General features: G+C 43.5%; 1 protein-coding gene across 1 annotated transcript in view; it reads right to left on the bottom strand.

Annotated features, from left to right (window-relative positions):
* LOC126184829 (prolyl 3-hydroxylase 1-like) overlaps positions 1 to 16681 on the bottom strand; it is a 450484-nt gene extending 433803 nt beyond the window's left edge. Inside the window, exon 1 of the mRNA XM_049927417.1 lies at positions 16226 to 16681. Coding sequence (XP_049783374.1) covers positions 16226 to 16681 — 456 coding nt within the window. The remainder of the gene's footprint in view (positions 1 to 16225) is intronic.
* Positions 16682 to 25691: the final 9010 nt, after the last annotated feature.

Here is a 25691-nt window from a genome sequence, read left to right as displayed (position 1 = left end):
TAGTTAAATCTAACTAACCTAAGGACATAACACACATCAATGTCCTGCGACCGTAGCAGCAGCGCGGTTCCGGACTGAAGCGCTTAGAATCGCTCGGCCACAGCGGCCGGCAATCTAAGAATCATTGTCAGCTCTGACAATTACAGTAACACTGTGATCGCAGCCCGCAAACGTACGTAAGATGTGATGAATTTAACAACTGAGCCGAACACGATGCAATATCAGTAGGCTATAGATAATCATCAGAGACTAAACGCGATCGTGTGGTGACCAAGAAAGTGGACTAGCGTTCGTAAGGAGGCCGGTTATATCTCCCGTCTAAATAGCCTTATTTATTTGTTTGTGTGATTACTCTGAATCACAGATCGTGAATGGCAAGACAGGTTCTTCTGCCAGACCAGGATAATTCCTCTCTCATCCTGTAGCCTCTAAGGTTGCAACTAGTACTCCTTTACTAATGGATTTGCTAGACGCTGTCATTAATGCTGTCATTAATGGAACCGTTGAGATGGAATCGTTCTTCGCTGGACTGCCACGAGTTCCTTGATGTTGTCCACGGTCCTGAGAGAGCGACCTCTCAGATTTGAATTCATTCTGAGAAATAATAAAAATCCACTTTGAGGCAAAACTCCTAAGACAAAGATTTCTATAATCACTGGTATCCGCATCCCCGAGTGAAATGTGCTTTGGCGGGGTGTGTTTGATACGTTAACTGGGTGATTTACTCTATAACAAGTTACCTGTGTACTTGTCGCCACAAGGTCATCAGAAGGCAACGAGACAAATTCATTTCATTCGGCCACGTATGTCTCCCGATTTAAATTTACAGCATGACCTAACACAGCACATTTAACTTTGACCGAAAAATTCAGTTTAATTGATCCATGACTTCTTCAATATTTCTCTGAAAATTTATTTGTTCGCACAGGTTCAAAATTCTGTCGATAGTTCCCCCGCACCCAGTGAACCTGAAATTGGGTCTGGTGGTTGGTTTAAACAGACCAAGGCCGATTTCTTCAGCCAGCCTTGTAGAATCTGAAATTGTGCTCCGTCCCTAATCACCTCGTCGTTGATAGCGTGGACTGGACGTTAAACCTGAAATTTTCTTCGACAGTCCCATTTAGTAGCACGGGATATATATTTAGAGATTACGGAAGGACTAATTATTATTACAGACATGCGTGAATTGGCCTTTTTTAGTGAGAGGTATTGCGAAACAAACAACTGAGAGACAGGTAAATGATCTGTTGATAAACACTACATTCACTGTTTCACTAAACTAGTTTCTTGATTTTCTTCCCTTTGTAGCATATGTACGGATATTCGATACATACGGAGCAGCGAGTTGTAATCCACTTAGTGACTGAGCCAAACACGATTATGGTCGTAAAGCAACCAATAAACTCCACATACTAGCAAGATGGCTTGACAGCTCTTAAGACAGCGGACCTGGGTTACAAAATAGCTGCGTTAAAGCTCTAGTCTCAGTATACTGACAGAAAATTTCTATGACGCCCTTAAACTGCTTAAAGCGATTGCCAATTTAAGTTTTTCTACTAGACCAGATTATTTCCTCTCACGTACTTCAGTTCCTACAGCGGGATATTTTGGTCCGCCTGTTTTCTTCAGGTGGAGAGGAAAAATAGTAAAATTTTCCTCAAAGATTGGTTTCAAGTCCACACTGCTTCACTACTGTTTCGTTCTACTGTTAAGCGTGAACTCTAAGCCACAGTAAAAATTACCATTTTTCACATTAACATTTTATCACTACAGGTGAAAGAAAAGTAAATTGAAAGACTAAAAGAAACGGAAGAAGAGGGAAAAAATGTAAACTTGGGCAACGATCGACCCAACAATGGCCTCGGGAATTTAAAAACCCATTTTCTTTCTCACGAACTTCATATAGGCATATTGCTTTTTGCATCCAAGCAGTGTGAAATCATACATGCCCATGAAAACGAGCAAGATGAAAGTGAACAACCACTGATAACATTCTTTGTGGATGCTCTCAGCTGCTGCACATCAATTTTGCCACAGCGTAAGCAGGGAGCTGTGCGAGACACACGCGTCTTCTCGCAGACAGTTCAGGGCGCACGGAACGGAAGCTCGCAAAACATTGCCATACATCCCGTACTTTCCATTTCCGTCACAGGACCTTTATGATGTCTAGCACATTGTCGTTAATCTTTCCCAAGGATGTTCTTCCTATGCTTGTGCTGAGCTGGTACTTCAGTTGCCGACATAACAGCTGAAGGTAATCTCCTCGTCATAATTAGCCGTGCCACAAGACGTACACATAGACCTTTGTGACAGGGTTGGGGAATGAGAACGCATGTCTCGAGGCACTCGAGAACTTCAGATGCCTTTCTCGTAAAGTGTAATAATAAGACCCTCATAAATGTAAACACGCTTCTGACGCCACGATTCCGTGAACTCTGAGAATCTGAGAACAGCAGCAGGCTCGCCCTCTTGCGGAAAGAGCCAATATGCTGAGTCGTAAAGGGAGGTGTCACCTCTTCAAAGGGAACAGCATATGTGCAGTTTGGAGGGCCTGCGACTCCAAACAAAACACGAGGAAAATTTAGACATTTTATTTGAGCTTCATCATTCGTTTCCGTGAGCAGAAGAGAGCTCTACACACTCAATACTTCTAGTGCGTATTGATGCCAGCTAAGAGAATGGGCTTTAGAATATTTCATGAATGTTCCAAAAAATAAAATCCAACGTCGTATTTGAACTAAATATAATGGTTTCTAAAGCCAAAATACAGCGGACATGAGTCGCTGTTTGAAGAAACCGGAAATTTTTAAAGACAGTGAAGAATCTAACTACTCTCGCTTCTTTTTAGGTTACTAATGCAGAGATAACTAGTAACGACAGTACCTTACCCATTTTATGGGGGTGAAAGATTTTTATATATACGTTAGGGATGAAATGTTTCAATGGTTTCGCCACGAATGTGGCAACTGTTTGTTAAATCGGGTTTCTCTGCAGTAATCTTATGTAATTACTTCGTTACTTCCGTACGTCTGTTCTATCGTAACGTACACTGCGTGAAATTTATTTTCGGACATCTTAATATTTCGGCTTGAGAACATGCTTAGCAGAGAAGTCATTATGTTACAAGAGCTTGCGCCGCAGACTGTAAATACTGTAGTGTTTATTTTACTTGTGACGATAACTATTGCATCGAACAAAAATAAAATTTACGCAGCCGTCCGTTTTAGAAGTGTGACTTTATTCGGATACTTAGGACTTTTTTTGTAATTCCTGTGATAAAATTCTTGTGCCAACATTTATTGACTGTATTTGAAAACTTAAAAAAAGTGTTCTGGTGCGAAGGCAATTGACGGTGATAGTTTGGTTAGGATGAATTACTGGGGCGGTTTCACTTATTGAGAAGGCTGAAAATACAAAATTTTAAATTTACATAAATTGGGCACAGAAAACTAAAAAATGGGCATAGCGTACGTTATAGCATCCTAAGCGTCATTGCAAACAGATGCCTTCTTTCTCCTGTGCAAGTGCTTTTTGGGAACATTTATTATTTGGATATCTCCACTGCCGAGATTTTGCCCCAGGCTTATAGATGTGGCTTCATCATATTGTTTTTACTTGCAATATGACTGCTCTTAGTGTAGAATTCCAGGATATTCCACAAATTTTCAGCGTATGGAAATCAGGAGACTGGAGTGTCGTCAACTATTTTGGAGTGTTGCACATTATAGTATCTGTGGCAGTGTGCTTAATATCACTGTCCTGTTCGAAGATAACATGTTTTTCGTCTACTGCGATATTCGGTTAGCTACCACACGATATGTCTCGGAGGGTATTTCTGGAACTACTGTTTCCAGTCGAAAACTAGATCTTCTGAATTCGCGCATGTTTACACTCAGTATATCAATACGCCTTGCTGACCATTATTCCTTCAATCAAATACAAATATCCGATTCCTGCAACCTATCACGAGCCCCCAAGCAAGCACTGACGCATCCCTCTACTTCATTGCTGAAATATTATGCATATTCGAGTTGTAGCTCTGAATGTGCAAATTATGACATTACAAAAACAAAGGAAATCTGCGAACTAAATAATGTCTCTAATAAAGAAAAAATACATTACGACAGTTAACCTCTGAACAAACTTCTTATAGTCTCTCTTACTGGTCACGTGACAGAAACTGTTCTGTTCATCTTCGTAGGGTTTTTATGACTTAGCACTTATGATCTGGAATGTAAAGTTTAGAACAAAGAGAGAGCGAAGAAAGTCTACGCCAGTAGCGCGGAAATACCCAAATCTTGCAAAATTAGTTGGAGGCTACTTTAAACTCCCAAACATATGCTGCGAAGTCTATGGATTCATTGCGGGTGGTATGGACAGCAAGTCATATGAAGTACCGATGAACGCATTTTCCGAAAATTGTTTCGAGCAGCTCTTTCGACAACACATACTCAATGAAAATATTTTAGGCCTTGTAGCTACAAACAGGCCTGACCTCATCGATGATATCAGTAGAGAGACAGGGATTAGTGACTGTATTTCTATTAAATAGAGCATTCCACTTGGACAGTGAATGGACATTACTTAGTTCCAATGTGATGCACATAGAGGCATTATGGGCGGAGATTAAACAGACTGTAAATCGTGGTGTGGAGAAGAACCTGCCGAGTAAGTGGATTAAGGAATAGACCCATCGTGCTTTAATAACAAAATCCTGAAAATGCTGTGGAAGTAGAGACTGTTTCACTCTCTGTTTAAAAAAAGACCGCACTCGCAAATGACGACAGGGAAAAGTTAGTAGAAATCCATGTGTCTGTAAAAAGATGCGCGAAGTGTACAACTACTGCGGTCATCCCTTGGCAAAAGATCTTACGGAGAACCCGAGAAACTTCTGATCCCCGCCGGTCGGGGTGGCCGAGCGGTTCTAGGCGCTACAGTCTGGAACCGTGCGACCGCTACGGTCGCAGGTTCGAATCCTGCCTCGGGCATGGATGTGTGTGATGTCCTTAGGTTAGTTAGGTTTAAGTAGTTCTAAGTTCTAGGAGACTGATGACCACAGATGTTAAGTCCCATAGTGCTCAGAGCCATTTTGAACCCAAACGACTGGAAGAAAGCACATGTGACTGCCGTATACAGGAAGGTCAAATGAAAGGACTCCCAAAATTACAGAAAAATATCCTTAACGTAGGTTTGCTGCAGCATTCTTGAGCATATTCTCAGTTCGTATATAATAAATTTCCCTGAGACGGAAAAGCTGTCCGCAAATCGTTACGGATTTAGAAAGCGTCGCTCATGTGAAACTCAGCTTGCTGTTTTCTTACATGATATCTTGCGAACCATGAATGAATGGCAACAAGCTGCATATTCCTAGATTTCCGAAAAGCGTTTGATTCGGTACTTCACTGCAGACTGTTAATAAAGTTACGGGCATACTGAATGGTCCTAGATATGTGAGTGGCTCGAAGATTTCTTAGGTGACAGACCAGTTGGTTGTCCTCTACAGCGAGACAAGGGTATCGTCAGGAGTGCCTCAGGGACGTGTGACAGGACAGCTCTCATTCTTTACAAACATGAATGATCTGCCAGACAGGGTGAGTAGCAGTTTATGGCTGTTTCCTGCTTATGTTCTGGTGTACGGGAAGGTGTTGTTGAGTGAGCGTAGGAAGGAACAAAGTGATTTAGACGAAATTTCTAGATGGTGTGATGAATGGCAGCTTCCTCCAAATGTAGAACAATGTATAAAGTTCGAATACAGTATTAGTAATGTGCTGATTGACACAGTCACTTAGATTAAATGTCTAGGCGTAACGTTGCAGAGCGATACGAAATGGAACGAGCACGTAAGGACTCTAGTAAGGAAGGCTGATAGCAGAGTCTGGTTTAGTTTTAGCAAAGTGTAGGTGCATATAGAACACTAGTGCCATCCATTCTTTGGGATCTCCACCAGGTCAGATTAAAGGAAGACATCGAAGCAATTCCGAGACGTGCTACTAGATATGTTACCAGTACGTTAGATCAACACGTGAATATCACACAGATGCTTCATGAACACAAATGGGAATCCCTGGGGGGAAGACGACGGAGAAAATTTAAATGACTGGCATTTGACACTGTGTGCAAAACAATTCTACTGCCGCCGACGTACATTTCGAGCGAGGACCACGAATATAAGTTACGAGAAATTAGCACTGGTACGGAAGCGTATAGATAGTGGTTTTTCCCTGGCCCTGTTCAAACGTGAAAAAGGAAAGGAGATGGCTAGTAGTGGTACGGGCAACTTTCCACCATGCCCAGTACGGTGCCTTGCAGAATACAGGGTGTTATAAATGAATATCGAGGTTTTAACGCTTTGTAATATTTATTATATTAAACTTACAGTTATAAATGATATGTCAAATGAAAGAGCAACTCAAACAGTTTTACCAAGAACCTTGACAAATGTTCAATGTGAGCACCATTTGTGACACGGCAGACATCAAGTCTATAGCCGAGTTCTTCCCAAACGTTGATAAGTGCGTCTTCAGTGATTGTAGCAACAGCTGCTTCAGTCCGGTTTCTTAATTCAGGGAGGTCTGCTGGTAGCGGAGGCACATACACACGATCCTTGATGAAGCCCCAAAGGAAAAAATCACATGGCGTTAGGTCGCGTGAACGTGGAGGCCACGCAAAGCAAGCCCTGTCATTGGGCCCCTTGCGGCGCTTGGGTATAGGAAAGTTAAACCAATCGCGTACTTCGCTATGCCGGTGAGGTGGCGCACCATCTTGCAGGAAAATGAAGTTCTCTGGCTTCTTTCAACTGAGGGAAGAGCCATTGCTCGAGTGTATCGAGGTAAGAAGTGCCAATTACAGTAGGTTTACCAAAAAAGAAAGGCCCATAAATTTTCCACCGGGATACGGCACAAAAAACTCTTGATGCGTGCCGTGGTCACATTGAACATTTATAAGGTTCTTGGTAAAACTGTTTGAGTTGCTCTTTCATTTGACATATCATTTATAATTGTAAGTTTAATGTAATAAATACACTCCTGGAAATGGAAAAAAGAACACATTGACACCGGTGTGTCAGACCCACCATACTTGCTCCGGACACTGCGAGAGGGCTGTACAAGCAATGATCACACGCACGGCACAGCGGACACACCAGCAACCGCGGTGTTGGCCGTCGAATGGCGCTAGCTGCGCAGCATTTGTGCACCGCCGCCGTCAGTGTCAGCCAGTTTGCCGTGGCATACGGAGCTCCATCGCAGTCTTTAACACTGGTAGCATGCCGCGACAGCGTGGACGTGAACCGTATGTGCATTTGACGGACTTTGAGCGAGGGCGTATAGTGGGCATGCGGGAGGCCGGGTGGACGTACCGCCGAATTGCTCAACACGTGGGGCGTGAGGTCTCCACAGTACATCGATGTTGTCGCCAGTGGTCGGCGGAAGGTGCACGTGCCCGTCGACCTGGGACCGGACCGCAGCGACGCACGGATGCACGCCAAGACCGTAGGATCCTACGCAATGCCGTAGGGGACCGCACCGCCACTTCCCAGCAAATTAGGGATACTGTTGCTCCTGGGGTATCGGCGAGGACCATTCGCAACCGTCTCCATGAAGCTGGGCTACGGTCCCGCACACCGTTAGGCCGTCTTCCGCTCACGCCCCAACATCGTGCAGCCCGCCTCCAGTGGTGTCGCGACAGGCGTGAATGGAGGGACGAATGGAGACGTGTCGTCTTCAGCGATGAGAGTCGCTTCTGCCTTGGTGCCAATGATGGTCGTATGCGTGTTTGGCGCCGTGCAGGTGAGCGCCACAATCAGGACTGCATACGACCGAGGCACACAGGGCCAACACCCGGCATCATGGTGTGGGGAGCGATCTCCTACACTGGCCGTACACCACTGGTGATCGTCGAGGGGACACTGAATAGTGCACGGTACATCCAAACCGTCATCGAACCCATCGTTCTACCATTCCTAGACCGGCAAGGGAACTTGCTGTTCCAACAGGACAATGCACGTCCGCATGTATCCCGTGCCACCCAACGTGCTCTAGAAGGTGTAAGTCAACTACCCTGGCCAGCAAGATCTCCGGATCTGTCCCCCATTGAGCATGTTTGGGACTGGATGAAGCGTCGTCTCACGCGGTCTGCACGTCCAGCACGAACGCTGGTCCAACTGAGGCGCCAGGTGGAAATGGCATGGCAAGCCGTTCCACAGGACTACATCCAGCATCTCTACGATCGTCTCCATGGGAGAATAGCAGCCTGCATTGCTGCGAAAGGTGGATATACACTGTACTAGTGCCGACATTGTGCATGCTCTGTTGCCTGTGTCTATGTGCCTGTGATTCTGTCAGTGTGATCATGTGATGTATCTGACCCCAGGAATGTGTCAATAAAGTTTCCCCTTCCTGGGACAATGAATTCACGGTGTTCTTATTTCAATTTCCAGGAGCGTATTATAAAGCTTTAAAACCCCGATATTCATTTATAAACACCCTGTGGAAGAGAGATTACAACTATATTGAATGGTACGCAATAAAATTCCTTTGTTTCGTAATACTATCGAAATACCGCTTAGTGCTTTGTGAGTGACTATTTTAAATAAAATGTTAACTCCTTGTTAACTTAAAACAGATGTTCCGCAGATCAACTAAAACTGCGGTCGTTTAAAGCCGCGAACCGACTCAACTGCCGCAAGTGAGTGTTCATCTTGCTCGCGTAGCTATCGCAATTGGAACCACGACGGCGGCGACTTCTCGATACGCTGTCTATAAAGCTCTGTATACAGGGGTTTACGCTCAATTGGATAACCAGACTTATAGGTTATTGTTCTTAAACTAAACGAAGACTGATTTGTACTTCCGGTCAAGTATAGTTCAACATTACAAATGGTTCAAATGGGTCTGAGCACTATGAGACTTAACATCTGAGATCATCAGTCCCCTAGACTTAGAACTACTTAAACCTAACTAACCTAAGGACATCACACGCATCCATGCCCGAGGCAGGATTCGAACCTGCGAGTGTAGCAGAAGCGCTGTTCCGGACTGAAGCGCCTAGAACCGCTCGGCTACAGCGGCCGGCTTTCAACATTTTTCGAGATGCTTTCCGATATTCTCGAGAATTTAACAATTTTTCTTGAGATTCTCGAGTGAGCAAAATCCCAACCCTACTTTATAGCATTATGAGATGAGTATTTAAGGATAACTTGTATACCCTGTCTCCTCAGTATTAAGTTACCAAACATATTGCTATTTTAATGGATGAACATCTTTGAAAAACACCACACCGTGAAATGGAATTCTTATGTATATATTGCTTTTTATTTTCTCTCCTTAGATGCATCTGCTGCTCTTTTCAGACGTTTTTACCCATTCTCTTTAAAAATCATTTCCTGCTCTTTTATACACTGTCTGATCAACCAATTAATTTGACGGGAGAACTCATTCCCTTTAGTTCGTGATAAATCAAGATGTTTCAGTACCTAGTGCAGCCAAAACTAATTAACTGTCGACATGAATATGTTAACAATTGTATACGGAGGGACCGAGAGCTGCGGAGCCCTAATTTGCAGCTGAGTTCGATGGATGGTTTGCTCCGAAACAGTTATACCTTCCTTAGCACTGTTCTAGGCTGTCGGTACCGCCACAGATTTTCACCAATGCAACTTTACAGAATCTACAATGTCGAATACACATATTCTTGAATGAACCGTGGACTGAACATGGTCTTCTGGTTGACCTCGTCGTTTTCGTGGCGTTAATTCCTAGTCTCTGGAATACCGTAGCCTACTGTTTGTTAACGGTGTAAATCAGTAGTTTTTTAATTCTTTACATAGAGGATATACCTTTAATTCCGGCACTTGTTGCGTACTTTTCATAAAGAGTTTTGTTCACTTCATGTGGCTCATTTCTACTCTAATTAGAGGAACAACATTCCGCATCGATAGAGTGGATAGGGACGGATCGATGCCCTCCGATAGAGCAAGTCACTTCTTGCACGAATACAGAATCTTTGTTCACAGCGCTTCAGTCTGGAACCGCGTGACCGCTACAGTCGCAGGTTCGAATCCTGCCTCGGGCATGGATGTGTGTGATGTCCTTAGGTTAGTTAGGTTTAAGTAGTTCTAAGTTCTAGTTTTTTGTTCACAGAAGTGTCGATGTATCAGAAGATGTTTTAACCACTGCTGTCTATAGATGACGAATGGAAGAGAATTCGCTGTATATTATGATATTCAAAATAGCAAGAGACAACAAAGTGGGGCGGTGTAATGAAAAAAAAAAAAAAACACTGGATTCATATTTTGGGAGGTCCATGGTTCAAATCCAAGCCAACTTCCTTTCCTTCCCTTCACCTATCTGAGTTTCCACATCGATGGTCTCGCTGTGTAGCTGGACATTAAAACCTAATCTTCCTTCCTTCTTTTCTTTTCTTATTTTAATATGATCAGGAACTGTAAAATACGGCCGGCTGGAGTGGCCGTGCGGTTTTAGGCGCTACAGTCTGGAACCGAGCGACCACTACGGTCTCAGGTTGGCATCCTGCCTCGGGCATGGATGTGTGTGATGTCCTTAGGTTAGTTAGGTTTAAGTAGTTCTAAGTTCTAGGGGACTGATGACCTCAGCAGTTGAGTCCCATAGTGCTCAGAGCCATTTGAACCATTTTGTAAATTACGCGAGAGCGGCTTATTAGTGGAAACTTCTTATCGATTTTATTAAGAAGAAGAGGGTGATGAAGATGACGGTCCCAAATGTATAACATGCATAACAGTCAGTGGAAATCCATTAAGTTCTCAGCTCTGGTTCCAGAGAGAGGAAAGTAATAGTTTCGATGAGAATGGTACAGCAGTTGTTGGGGTACCGAAATATTCGTACTTGCCACCAGCTAGCATAAATGCAAAGACGTAGGTTAAATTACTAGCTTCCAAACCGTGTGCTATGGAGAGTGGGCACAAGACATTTGCAGCTACTGAGACCGTTCAACCTGGTGATTCCTTTGGCGTTCTTTGCAAGGCGTTTGATCAGTGCCATTTCTGCTGTCAATAGTGCAGAGGCGAGAATTCACTGTAAACATGAGCTCGTCACATTCAAATACACTGAATAACTACGATTAATAGAGAACAGAATGTGACAGTTGAGAGCGCTTTTGAAATCTCGCATCCTCTCGTATATATACCATTCCGCAGAAAGGGAAGTCAGAGCGCGTTCAGAGAAGACACTTCGACTGTCAAAATTTTATCAATAAATTGTCGAAGTATTCGTAACAATGTTCCCGATCTTACTCCACTTCATGAAAGTTCTCGCGCTCAAATATTCTTGGGACCGAGAACTGGCTGAATCTGAAGTAGAAAGTTCTCAGATATTTAGCGAGTCATGTAACGTATATCGGAAAGACAGATTAGGAGGGGGAGTGTTCGTTGCAGTTGACAAAAATATTGTCTCAATAGAGGTCGAAGTTGAATGTGACCGAGAAGTTATCCGGTTGCATATAAAAGTAGCGCGTGAATACCCAGATGATGCAGTACCAGTTGTAGGGGCCTTTAACATACCCGAGTATAGACTGGGACGTCTATGGATTCACGAAGGAGGGATGGAGCAGGGAAGGTGGTAAAGACAGGCAGTCTTGCGAAATACTTTTAAACAGTTTTCTGAAAACTGTCTTGAGCAGCTAGTCCAGCAGCCAACCCTCTGTGGATATACCTTAGACCTTGTAGCTACAAACAGGCCAGAACTTATCGAAAGCGTCAGTATAGAGACGGAAATTAGTGATCATGATGTCACTATAGCAACTATGGTTACCAAATATAATAAATCATTCAAGAAGTCTAGGAGAGTGGTTTGTGCTAGAAAGAAGATAAGCAGTTCTTAGCATCTCACTTAGACAATGTGTTTAAATCACTTAGTTCCAGTAAAAAGGACAAAAAGACTTAGGGGAATTATGGGCAAAGATTAAACAGATCGTAAATCGTGCTCTGGAGAAGAACATGCCTGGTAAGCGGATTACGGTCGGAAAAGACCCACCGTAGTTTAATAACAAAATTCTGAAAATGCTTAGGAAGCAGAGACTGCTGCACTCTCAATACAAAAAAGATCGCGATCGCAAATGACGTCAGGCAAAAGTTGTATAAATTCGTGCATGTGTAATAAGATCGATAAGCGAAGCGTACAACTACCGAAGTCATACCGTGGCAAAAGATCTTTCCGAAAACCCGAGAGAATTCTGATCCTACGTACAACCGCTAAGCGGATAGAAGGCTTCCAGCGAGTCACTCGTTGACCAGACTGATGTAACTAATGAAGATAGCTAAGCGAAAGCCGAAGTTTTAACTCTCGCGTTTAAGAAATCGTTCACGTAGGAAACAATACAAACGCACCGTTGTTTCACCATCGAACAGAATCCCGAATGGACGAGGTAGTAATAAGCATCCCTAACGTAAAGAAACAACTGAAAGAGTTGAAAGCAAACAAGACGCCAGGTCCGGATGGAGTCCCATTTCGGGTTTACGAAGAGTACTTTACGGCATTGGAACCTCACTTAGCTTATATTTATCGCGAATCTCTCGGCCAGCGGAAATCCCTAGCGATTGGAATCAAGCACAAATGTTCAAATGTGTGTGAAATCTTATGGGACTTAACTGCTAAGCCCATCAGTCCCTAAGCTTATACACTAAGTAACCTAAATTATCCTAAGGACAAACACATACACCCATGCCCGAGGGAGGACTCGAACCTCCACCGGGACCAGCCGCACAGTCCATGACTGTAGCATCTTAGACCGCTCGGCTAATCCCGCGCAACGAAACAAGCACAGGTGACTCCTTTACATAAGGAGAATAAAAGAACTGAGCTGCAAAATTTCACACCAATATCTGTAACATCGGGTTGCTGCAGAATCCTTGAACACATTCTCAGTTCGAATGTAAAAAAATATCTTGAGACGGAGAAGCTTACGTCCACGAATCAGGACAGTTTTAGAAAGCAATGCTCGTGCGAAACTCAGCTTACCCTTTTCTCACATTATATGCTTCAAACTATGGATGACGGGCAACAGTCAGGTTCCATATTTCTAGATTTCCGGAAAGCATTTGATACGGTGCCTCACTGCAGACTATTAAAGAAGCTACGAACATATGGAATAGCTTCTATGAGTGGCTCGAGGACTTCTTAAGAAATAGAGACCACTATATTGTCCTCAACGGCAAGTGTTCAACCAGGTCAGATTAAACGAAGATATCGAAGCAATTCAAAGGGGGGCTGCTGCATTTGTTACCGGTATGCTCCAACAACACAAAAGTGTTACTGAGATGCTTTGGGAATTCAAATGGAAATCCCTGAAGGGAAGATGCCATTATTTTCGAGGAACACCATTTAGGAAATTTAGAGAGCCGGAATTAGAAGCTGACTGCAGAACCATTTTACTGCCACCAACATACATTACGCGTAAGGGGCACGAAGTTAAAATACGAGAAATTAGGGCTCATACAGAGGCGTATAGACAGTCGCATTTCCCTCGCTCAATTTACGGAAACAGGAAAGGAAATGACTAGCGGTCTTACAGAGTACCCTCCGCCACGCACCGTACGATACTTCCGGACTATGTATGTAGATGCAGATGTAGATGCAGATGTAGAGGCCACGTGTTGATCACAGTCCCTCCAACGCCGCCGCGCAGTGACACTGCAGAAGAGGATGACGCAATCAACCACCGGCAGGCCAATGTCCTACAAAAAGACCATACCGCCACGGAGTTTACTACATGGTCACAAAATCAATGTTAGCTGGCATTAGAATACTTCGCGCGTTGCGAAGGAAAGGGTGTATTTGTTCAATTGAATCTTTCGCTAAAAAATCCTCTCACTGTCTTCTTTCATTACATATCAGTATCGGCATTCGCGCAACACTGTTTATCTAGTAAATCTCAAAAGCTACCTCGTAGTCCTGAACTCAAACATCAGTTCACAATACAAAGAAAAGTACAAACAGCAGAAATCGCCTCGTTGACAGCTTCATTCTTTGGAAAGCGAAAAACATTCTGTCAAAACTCATGTCAGCATTTAGCAAGATGCTTGTGCCGATCTGTTTGCTGCCGGTAGCATAAGTTGAAGACAGGGTCTAGATTATCAATCTTCCCACCGTGTGTTACGGAACGAGGGCACAGAATATTTGCAGCTGCTGGTTATGCGACCGTCATGTGGAAACGTTCAACCTGTTAGTTGCCAGTTCCATATTTATTATCATTAACAGACACACATGGACGCACAGTAAACATGAATTCGTCACAGTCGTATCACTAGTCAGTTACACTGGATACGGAACATAGTACGACACCTAAAGGCGCCCATACAAGTTCAGAGCCTCACACTCAACAGTTTTATCCAATAATGCGTGAAGTATGAGAAACAAAGCTACGTGTTCGTGTGACGTAAAATGTGGGGAACTAACTTCACAGACGAAAATCGAATTCATGTGCTGCGTTAAAAGTTAATAAGTTCAATCTTGCTGCAGTGTCCAGGGGGTGTACGATACGCGTTGAAAGGAATATCGGGCTGGTTTCCTGCCTACGTCTCAGAAAGACAACGCACAGCCAGTTAACTTCCAACCACACGCAACAGACTTCATACGCTAAGCAGAAAGATGATGTACTCTATACTGTTCCCTTAGATCCAATATGAACAACGACGTGCCGGATGCCAGCCATACAGTAGCGGGATAAAGCAAGAAATGTAATCACTTGGCGGAAACCCTGATGAGTGAATTGCGTGATGTAAACGGAAGAAAATGCCTGGATAACAAGTTTTCTGTGCTATACTTCTTAGGTGAGACGCAGTTTATAATTATAATGAAACAGTTTACAAAGCTGTCACGTATATTCAGAGCATAATAGCGTTCACTTTCAAGGAGAGGATTGCTATGAAATTAAATTGAAAGTTTTTAGGAAAACTTTTCAAATTTTAGAGCAAATTAACTACGTGAACTGAAACTGCGAAAATAATACTCTGTTTTTAGATAAATCCAATCCATATTTATGTAAACCCAACATCATGAAGCATTTTATACGCCGATATTCGTTTACCCCTTTATTCTCAACCAGTTTCAAACAAATGGTATTTAGTGTAGATATCTGTCTGCTCGATATTGTCAATGCAATGCCCGGAAATTTACAAATTCACACTGATACGTTGCGCCTCCCAGGCGAGCATGCTTTCAAACATCCGTATTTGTACGATTCAATTCATAAACGGTGTTTTGCACAACCAGCATTCTGTGTTACAAATTCCTTTTTCCATTAAGGACGTGACTGTAAATGGAAAGACATAGTATTCATTATATTATACAGTCATGAGGAAATTTTATAAGGGGACTATGCTCCAGACTGAACGCTGAAAGGCATAATCAGTCTTAAATGATGATGATGATGAGTCATGCCTCCCAATAATAATGAAACTGGCAGTTCCGTCGAACAATTACTACAGCTTGTAATGGAAGATCTGTCGAAAGAAGTAAAGACAAATACGGATGCTGTACATTGCCAATTTTTAGAGGCGATTTGCCGTGTCTTTAAACAGATAAATCATATACAGTGATTAAGTGAAGTTGGTGGCGGTGTATTGTGTACAGGACTCATGAAAGGTTTCTGTAGCTTCGTGCCTCTTACATCGGTATCAAAAAAATTACACATTTGTACGTAGGCTATATTGTTTCGCCCTCAATACTGTGGTCATGCAGAAAACGAAGTATTTTATCAAAGGCAACGGTCGACTGAATGTGTCTCTACAACAGGAAAACGTGTATACAGTCTTCAGATAAACGACTGAAGGATAAGGTAATTTCACTGTAATTCAATGCCACTTTCATTGCTACGATCTCAAGATTCTTCCACAGAAAGTTCTTTTAGATGGTTTATCTTGTTTCGGTTTGCAGCGGCGTGCTTTGAGGAGTGAGGAAAATAAAGAGACTGATGTAATCACAAATGTCCGTAAATGTTTCTGTAGTCGACATTATCGTTAAAGGAGAGGCAGCCTTTGTGAACGGGCCACGCGGAAGTAACATTTTATCTTACGTTAAGGTCGTTTTTGCTGGAGGAAAATGCACTTCCCAGAGGAACAACAAGCAGAAAACTTACAATCGAGTTCGCGTTAGATGTTAATATTTTTACAGCATTCGCAAGTACGGGGTGTTAATTTGTTAGCCAGGTTGCTACAGAAGCTGCATGCTAGACATTCCAGGCCATTCCTTACCTGGTAATAACACAGCTGTAAATATTCGTACGGTTTGAGATTTTCAAACTCTTCTTCAATTTCCTTGGACAAATAAGATCTATCCCTGAAATAATTCGGCTTACATTTCATAAGGCACAGAGTTTTCTTTATTTTTTCCTCGTAGAAGTGCAGATCTTCGACATCGGTCTCGAATATATGCGGAGAAGAACGGGCCTTCTCGTCGCAACTCGTCCGGCAGTTTACGATTGTCTGCCTGTAATTTCGGTACTCTGACAACGCCTTTTCCAGATTCGTGACGCAATCGTACCACCTCTCCTCCAGGTAAGCTTCGACGCCGGCCTTGAAGTACTGATCACACGTTTTCTGTTCGTCACTCTCCCCTGCGCTACCGATTAAGTGAATGAGCAGGATGGCGAGAAGACGGCTGCTGCTCATGGTTCTGGCACTGCGCTCCCGCGCCGTTGCAGCGGCCATACTGGAACGTGCGTGGCACAAACAGCTGGGCGGGGGCAGTGGTGGGGGCCCCGCTCCCCTCCGCCCCCCCCCCCCCCCCACCGAAAACATATCTCGTCTGCCGCTCGCCACCCCACGCTTCCGGCACTGGCAACGAAACAAAAATTGACCTGCGCCTAGCCGCTGACTGGCAACTACGGCTCCGGTCTTACGTAGCGAGCGGAGCTTAGCGAAGAAATAAGAATTTTTAGCGTGTCGCGCAACAGAAGACAGCCTGAGGCGGTAAGGAAGGTTACTGTTTGATGTCCCGTCCACACTGAGATCAGTAGAGATCACAGCTCCTACAATACCCGGTAGGGGTCACGCAGAGGCGGGCTGTGAGCTCTGACGTCACAGAGAACAGTCTCGTCACTGCCGCACTGCGTTGAAACGTACGATAGGGGAACCAGACGTCACGTATTTTACGGGACCGTCCCTTATTTAGCATAAGTGTCCCGCTGTCGCGACAAAATACGTACTGGACATACAGGGTGTCCAGAAAAGGACTACCTGATTTCAAAATTAAATATCTCGAAAACAAAGATCGATAGAGGAATGCAGTAAACGGTATGTTTATCGTGAAAGCTGTAAGAAGTGTACACAGCAGTTTGAAATAATAGTTACAAAAGCTGCTAACAGATGGCACTGTAATCGCCATACGTAATGCCTAGTATAAATAGTGATCCGAAGCCCAGAGCGATCAGTTCCACTATTGAAACGTGAAAGAAGGTTAGCGTACCGAAGGAAGAGATTAAAACCATGTATTCCATTGAACAACGCGTTTTTCTTGTGCTAGAGTACCACAGGTTAGAAGAGAGTCCTACGGCAACAAGGCGAAGTTTTCAAGCACGATTTAATGTTCCAAAAGTCCCGATGCGAAAACCATTCGTACGCTCTTCGCAAAATTTCAACGAACAGGCAGCGTAACTGATGATCTAGTGGGGCATGTTGGCCGCAAGCAAACCGCAGTTACGCCTGAAAATACTTGTCACTCTTTAATCAGACTTCGACTGTCTTATACACTGAGCTGACAAAAGTCATGGGAACCTCATAATGTGTCGGACCTCCAATTGCCTGGCCTACCGCAGCCACTCTATGTAGCATGGATTCAACAAGTTGTTCAAAGTCCTCTTCAGAAATATTGAGCCACGTTGCCTGTATGGCCCTCCATAATTGCGAAAGTGTTACAGGTGCACGATTTTCTGCATGAACTGATTTGTCCATTATGTCCCTGGCATGTTGGATGGGATTCATGTCGGGCGATCTGGGTGGCCAAATCATTCGCTCGAATTCTCGAGAATGTTCTTCACACCAATCAGTTTGGCCCAGTGACATGGTGCATTGACATCCATAAAAATTCCATCGTTGTTTGGGAACACGAAGTCCATGAATGGCTGCAAATGGCCTCCAAGTAGATGAACATAACCAGAAGACCCAGTCCATTCTATGTAAGCACAGCACACACCATTATGGTTCCACCAACAGCTTTCACAGAGCCTTGTTAACCGTTTGGATCCATAGCATCGTGGGATCTGCGCCACACTCGAACCCTGCCAATATCTCTTACCAACTGAAATAGGGCCCAGGCCATAGTTTTCCTCTCGTCTAGTGCCCAATTGATCTGGTCACGAGCCCAGAGGAGACGCTGCAAGCAATGTCGTGCTGTTAGCAAAGGCCCTCGAATCTGTCCTAAGAGTTACTTTTGTCATACGTCCCACATTGAATTCTGCGGTTATTGTTGATTGTCTATTAACACTGACAACAGTACGAAAACGCTGCTGCTCTCGGTCGTTATATGAAGGCCGTCAGCCACTGCGTCGTCCATGGTGAGAAATGAGGCCTGAAATTTTGTATCCTCGGCACATTTTTGACGCTGTGGATCTCGGAATATTAATTCCCTAATGATTTCCAAAATGAAATGCCCCATGCTTCTAGCTCCAACCACCATCTCTCGTTCAAAGTCTGTTAATTTACGTCGTGCGGCATAAGCACTGCGTACATTTTTCCCCATAAATCACGTGAATAAAAATGACAGCTTTGCCAATGCACTGTCCTTTTACACATTGTGTATTCGATACTACCGCCACCTATATATGTGCATATCGCTATCCCATGACGTTTGTCATCTCAGTGTACACTTCAACTTCTTTTTCCTTCGATTTCACTTTCGTGCATAAGTTCTTTCTCAATGCCTTGTCGCCATACTATGAAGAATAGTCTTTTCACTCATTATTCTGTCTGTGAAAGCCACGTTTTGTAAAATGATTAAGCTATATCTGACTTATACATCTGCGGTTGTAGTTTACCTTCTTCTGTCCTTATTTCATTAAAAAAACAATGATAGTGTTGTCGGTTGGCAGGAGATCCAACACCGGTATACTAGAGGAAGCCGAAAGGCACGCGCTTTAGCTCACGCAGGCTGGCGTGAGGTCTGGAACAGGACAAGGAAATTAGACTTTAGAAAAACGGACGTAGCTGGTGGAATACTTAACTTTAATCCATTAATGATGAGCGTCGCTCTTGACTGTACATGACTCAGTATCAATAGTAACTGGTAATGGCACCTTGCTAGGTCGTAGCAGATGACGTAGCTGAAGGCTATGCTAACTATCGTCTCGGCAAATGAGAGCGTATTTTGTCAGTGAACCATCGCTAGCAAAGTCGGTTGTACAACTGGGCGAGTGCTAGGAAGTCACTCTAGACCTGCCGTGTGGCGGCGCTTAGGCCGCAATCACTGATAGTGGCGACACGCGGGTCCGGTGTATACTAACGGACCGCGGCCGATTTAAAGGCTACCACCTTGCAAGTGTGGTGTCTGGCGGTAACACCACAGATGGTACTTCTTCACCTGATCTGTTTGAACTAAGGAAAACATAAGGAAAACAGTGTCTCGTATCGTCAAGCACAATAACCGCAATTAATTCAAAACTACAACTATTTGTCCCATCGATACAAATACAAGGGTTGGAACTTTAATAGTGGCAACTATTTATTTACAGCTCGTACAAAATAGATACATGTTTCAAAGCGTTACTGGCCTTCAAATTAGTCACCAGTACTGTGTATAATCCGTTGCCAGCGATGTGGAAGTTGTTGGATACTCTTAGCAGTGCCAGGTGTAAATAAAGTGAAAGCAGTCTTGATCGCTTAACTTTTTTAATGGTGACCGGTTTCGATCTTTTTATCAGATCATCTTCATACCATGAATATCTGCTTGAGGCGGTGGAGCATGGAAATCCTCTTGTTTGTAGCTGGTGGTGTACAGTACAGAGGTCCGCAATCGGTCCTGTCGACTATGCTGCAAATGGACAGCTCTGGTTTCATCTTGCAAGCAAGACTGGCAGCCTTTACCACTTCTGTTAGCCGCTCGAAACCAGAGAGAATCTCTTCTGATCCAAAGTGACACATAGTACAGAGCCGAGTGGAGGGTCTGAATCAGAGGCTCAGACGGTTCAGCGACCGTGTAGGCTGCAGATTCCTCGACTTGCGCCAAAAGGTGGTTGGGTTTCGGGTTCCGCTAAATAGGTCAGGTGTCCACTATACGCAGGAGGCGGCTACACGGGTAGCAGGGACTGTGTGGTGTGGACTGGGCGGTTTTTTAGGTTAGAGGGTCTCGGGAAAACACAAGAAGGGCTTCAGTCACAAAGGGTGCAGGCAGAACACAGGAAAAACGTAGATACAGGAACCACTGGTATAACAGTTGTAAACTGATGTAGTTGCGTTGGGAAAGTACCAGAGCTCCAAGCGCTAATAGAAAGCACTGATGCTCAAATCGTTATAGGCAATGAAAGTTGGCTAAAGCCGGATATAAGCTCAGCCGAAATTTTTGCGAAGAACCTAACGGTGTTCCGAAAGGATAGGCTAAACACGGTTGTCGGTGGCGTGTCTGTTGCTGCCAGAAGTAGTTTAACTTGTCGCGAAATTGAAGTAGATACTTCCTGTGTGTTAGTATGGGTAGAGGTCACTGTTGGCAACCGGAATAAAATAATAGTTGGATCCTTTTACCGACCTCCCAAATCAGATGATACAGTTACTGAGAGGTTCAAAGAAAACTTAAGTTTGATTTCAAACACGTACCCGACTCATACAATAATAGTTGGTGGTGACTTTAATTTACCCTCGATAGGTTGGCGAAAATACATGTTTAATTCCGGAGGTACGCGTAAAATATCATCCGAAATTGTGCTAAACGCATTCTCTCAAAATTATTTCGAGCAGTTAGTTCATGAGCCCACGCAAATAGTAAACGGTTGTTAAAACACACTTGACCTCTTCGCAACAAATAATCCTGAGTTAATAACGAGCATCAAAATCGATTCAGGGATTAGTGAACACAGGGTTGTCGTAGCGAGATTGAATACTGTAATCACCAAATCCTCGAAAAATAAGCGAAAATATACCTATTCAAAAAAGCAGATAAAAATTCACTTGATGCCTTCCTGAGAGACAATCTCCCCTCATTCCAAATTAATAATATAAGTGTAGACCAGATGTGGCTTAAATTCAAAGAAATTAGTATCGGTAGCAATTGAGAGATTTATACCAAATAAATTGACAAACGATGGAGCTAATCCTCCTTGGTACACAAAACGGGTTAGAACACTGTTGCAGAAACAACGAAACAAACATGCCAAACTTTAACAGACGCAAAATCCCGAAGATAGGCGATCTTTTACAGAAGCTTGAAATCTAGCGCGGACACAACAGTTTCCACAACGAAACTTTGTCTCGAAATCTGGCAGATAATCCAAAGAGATTCTGGTTGTATGTGAAGTATGTTAGCGGCGAGAAACAATCAATGCCTTCTCTGCACCATAGCAATGGAGATACTATGGAAGACAGTGCTGCCAAAGCAGAGTTACTAAACACAGCTTCCGAAATGCCTTCACAAAAGAAGACGAAGTAAATATTCCAGAATTAAAATCGAGAACAGCTGCCAACATGAGTAACGTAGAAGTAAATAGCCTCGGAGTAGTGAGGCAACTTAAATCACTTAATAAAAGCAAGTCTTCTGGTCCAGACTCTATACCAATTAGGTTCCTTTCGGAGTATGCTGATGCATTAGCTCCATACTTAACAATCACATACAACCGTTCGCTCGACGAAGGATCCGTACCCAAAGACTGGAAAGTTGCACAGGTCACACCAATATTCAAGAAAGGTAGTAGGAGTAATCCACTAAATTACAGTCCCATATCGTTAACGTCGACATTCAGCAGGATTTTAGAACATATATTATGTTCGAACATTATGAATTACCTCGAAGAAAACGGTCTATTGACACACAGTCAACATCGGTTTAGAAAACATCGTTCCTGTGAAACACAACTAGCTCTTTATTCACATCAAGTGTTGAGTGTTATTGACAAGGGATTTCAGATCGATTCCGTATTTCTGGATTTCCAGAAGGCTTTTGACACTGTACCACACAAGCGGCTCGTAGAGAACTTGCGTGCTTATGGAATATTGTCTCAGGTATGTGACTGGATTTGTGATTTCCTGGCCGGCCGTAGTGGCTGTGCGGTTCTATGCGCTTCAGTTTGGAACCGCGTGACCGCTACGGTGGCAGGTTCGAATCCTGCCTCGGGCATGGAGGTGTGTGATGTCCTTAGGTTAGTTAGGTTTAAGTAGTTCTAAGTTCTAGGGGACTGATGACCTCAGGTGTTAAGTCCCATAGTGTTCAGAGCCATTTGAACCATTTTTGTTGTTGTGATTTCCTGTCAGGGAGGTCACAGTTCGTAGTAATTGACGGAAAGTCATCGAGTAAAACAGAAGTGAATTCTGGAGTTCCCCAAGGTAGTATTATAGGCCCTTTGCTGTTCCTTATCTATATTAACGGTTTTGGAGACAATCTGAGCAGCCGTCTTCGGTTGTTTGCAGATGACGCTGTCGTTTATCGACTAATTAAGTCATCAGAAGACCAAAACAAACTGCAAAACGATTTAGAAAAAATATCAGAATAGTATGGAAATTGGTAGTTGACCCTAAATAACGAAAAGTGTGCGGCCATCCACATGAGTGCTAAAAGTAACTCGTTAAACTTCGGATACACGATAATCAGTCTAATCTAAAAGCCGTAAATTCAACTAAATACCTAAGTATTACAATTACGAGCAACTTAAATTGGAAGGAACACATAGAAAATGTTGTGGGGAAGGCTAACCAAAGACTGCGTTTTATTGGCAGGACACTTAGAAAATGTGAGAGACCTACTAAAGAGACTGCCTACACTACGCTTGTCCGTCCTCTTTTAGAATACTGCTGCGCGGTGTGGGATCCTTACGAGATAGGACTGACGGAGTACATCGAAAAAGTTCAAAGAATGGCAACACGTTTTGTATTATCGCGAAATATGGGAGAGCGTGTCACAGAAATGATACAGGATTTAGGCTGGACATCATTAAAACAAAGGCGTTTTTCGTTGCGACGGAACGTTCTCACGAAATTCCGATTGCCAACTTTCTCCTCCGAATGCGAAAATATTTTGTTGGCACCGACCTACATAGAGAGGAACGATCACCAAGATAAAATACGGGAAATCAGAGCTCGTACGGAAAGATATAGGTGTTCATTGCTTCCGCGCGCTATACGAGATTGGAATAATAGAGGATTCTGAACGTGGTTCAATGAACCCTCTGCCAGGCACTTAAATGTGATTTGCAGAATATCCATGTAGATGTAGGCTGCTTATATCTCGTTACTTGACACACGGAGGTTATGGCTGGCGTTGATTTATTTAACTCGCGCTTCTACACCGGACCATCGTCTGTGTGTCTCGTCACACATGTAAGTGACTTACTGTATTGTTCAATGTGCCCTGAATGATTTTATCACCGTATTGATTCGCTCGAGCTTCAGATAAACTGTCCCTTATTTTGTTAAGTATTGCATGGAACTGAATTCTGTTGGCAATGCCAATAGCTAGGATGTTTCATCATGTTTCTATCAAGCCGAAATGACTTATAACATTCTGATGACCCACACAAGTTTGATTTTGTACCTACCATCCCTAGTCTTGGTTACTTGAGTGCTAGCAGGCCAGAAATCTTGTATTTTGTTACTGCCTTGTGTTTTCATGTGGTGCAGGTATGCCCCTGCTTTCAAATACTTAGTGTCCGACGTAGAAAGAACTACCACGTGACTTTACCTAAAGGATGACACGATCCACGCATTTTCACATTACGTAACAAAATGTCTCTTTTAGTCTGTTGCATCACGTCACTGATTTTAAAGAATAATTCGAATTCATCTCTTCTGACACGGTCGACACATCAAGTTTCAGTGATGTAAACATGATGATGATGATGATGATGATGTTTGGTTTGTGGGGCGCTCAACTGCGTGGTTATCAGCGCCCGTACAATTACCCAATCTTTGCTCAGTCCAATTTCGCCACTTTCCTGGATGATGATGAAATGATGAGGACAACACAAACACCCAGTCATCTCGAGGCAGGTGAAAATCCCTGACCCCGCCGGGAATCGAACCCGGGACCCCGTGCTCGGGAAGCGAGAACGCTACCGCGAGACCACGAGCGGCGGACTGATGTAAACAGTTTTTTCTTTGAAACGTCTGGAAGATTGCCCAGTGAGTATTCAACTTTTTCACTACATCCCTTCTCTGACGCCAGTACGATTCTTTCGCGGCACATTAAATTACGATCCCGGTTAAGCACCTTCCCACATAAAATACACAGATTTTGCAACCTTCATTGTCGAGCGATACGTTTAACTTTCCTTGTTGTGCCTGTAATAGGTTTTTCAAAAATTCTTGTGTTGATCGTAGATTTTTCCGTACCACGAAAATGTGTATTTTTTACCTTTATTCGTCGTGTTGCTGATGATACGGTCTCAGTTTTGATTCAAAAACCAGAATACCCTTGCACGTTAACCACACTGCAAAAAATTCATGGGACGTCATCGACAACAGCTTACTCGATACATACGAAAGAGACTGTTTACACTGCAAGACTTCACACATCAAGCCACTAAGCAATGAGTGTTTTCGTTTGCTGTGTCTTACAGTTTCGGCTCATCCTGTCCTAGATTTGGGTGCCTGGAGCTATAGTTGCGCGTCAGAGACTACTGAAAAGTCAAAAATTCTGCCCCAGCCATGGCCTCTGCAAAGTAGTTATGGCAGCATGTTCTCTCAGTCAGGAGTGCCAAAGGTATCAGTCGCGATTCCGTTGTTGTTCGTTGCATGTCAGTGACATCTCATTCGTTTCATCGAGTAAACATCACTTCTTTGTCGACGGCCTCTATTTATGTGCGAGACCCGTAGATATCAGTACTACCTTCATCCAAATGAATGAAGGCCAATTCACACTAGACATCAACATGACGGCAGGAAATGTCACCTACAGATGGTGGTGCGTTCCCATTAGATGAAACATCAGTACAGCCCCACTTTGTTAAAAGACACCTCGCTATCCAACACTAACTGCATCTCAAAAATTTAGTTTACAGTCTGGTATTTGAAAACAGGGCCCATCTTCAGTGGCATCTGATACAGAGGACAGACAAGAAAAGGCTTACAACTGATATCTGCAACATGTGAGTTAACGAGCATTGCGCTCTCATTTAAATATATGGCCGAAAGAGTCAGCCTACAGGAATTGTGAAACGAACCCTGTCGTCGAGGACCGTGTGCCACAAAGGGTGCAGATTCACCACGAGATGGGGAAATTCACAGGCGTCTATTGTCTATTGAGGACTAAGCGCTGTAGTGTGCGAGTGAGACAGACGAGAACCTACGTCATAGGGAAACACAGCAGAATCCGTTTGTGGCCGAGGAGACGTAGCAGTGTTGAGTATGGCGGACCTATGATCGGCCATAAAGGGAAACATATATGAAAACTTTAATTCTGTAGTAATGCAGGGAATCAAGTCACAGCAATTTTAATCTGTCACCCTTCATAAATTTTCATGGTGATCCCAATAAAACTTGAATACTGATCATATCTATAATAGTTTAGGAGTTACTGTTAAAGTGA

The sequence above is a fragment of the Schistocerca cancellata genome, chromosome 4 (genome assembly GCF_023864275.1).
Source record: "Schistocerca cancellata isolate TAMUIC-IGC-003103 chromosome 4, iqSchCanc2.1, whole genome shotgun sequence".
NCBI lineage: Eukaryota > Metazoa > Arthropoda > Insecta > Orthoptera > Acrididae > Schistocerca > Schistocerca cancellata.
Note: the sequence above shows the minus strand (reverse complement) of the source record. Positions and strands in the feature narration are given on the sequence as shown.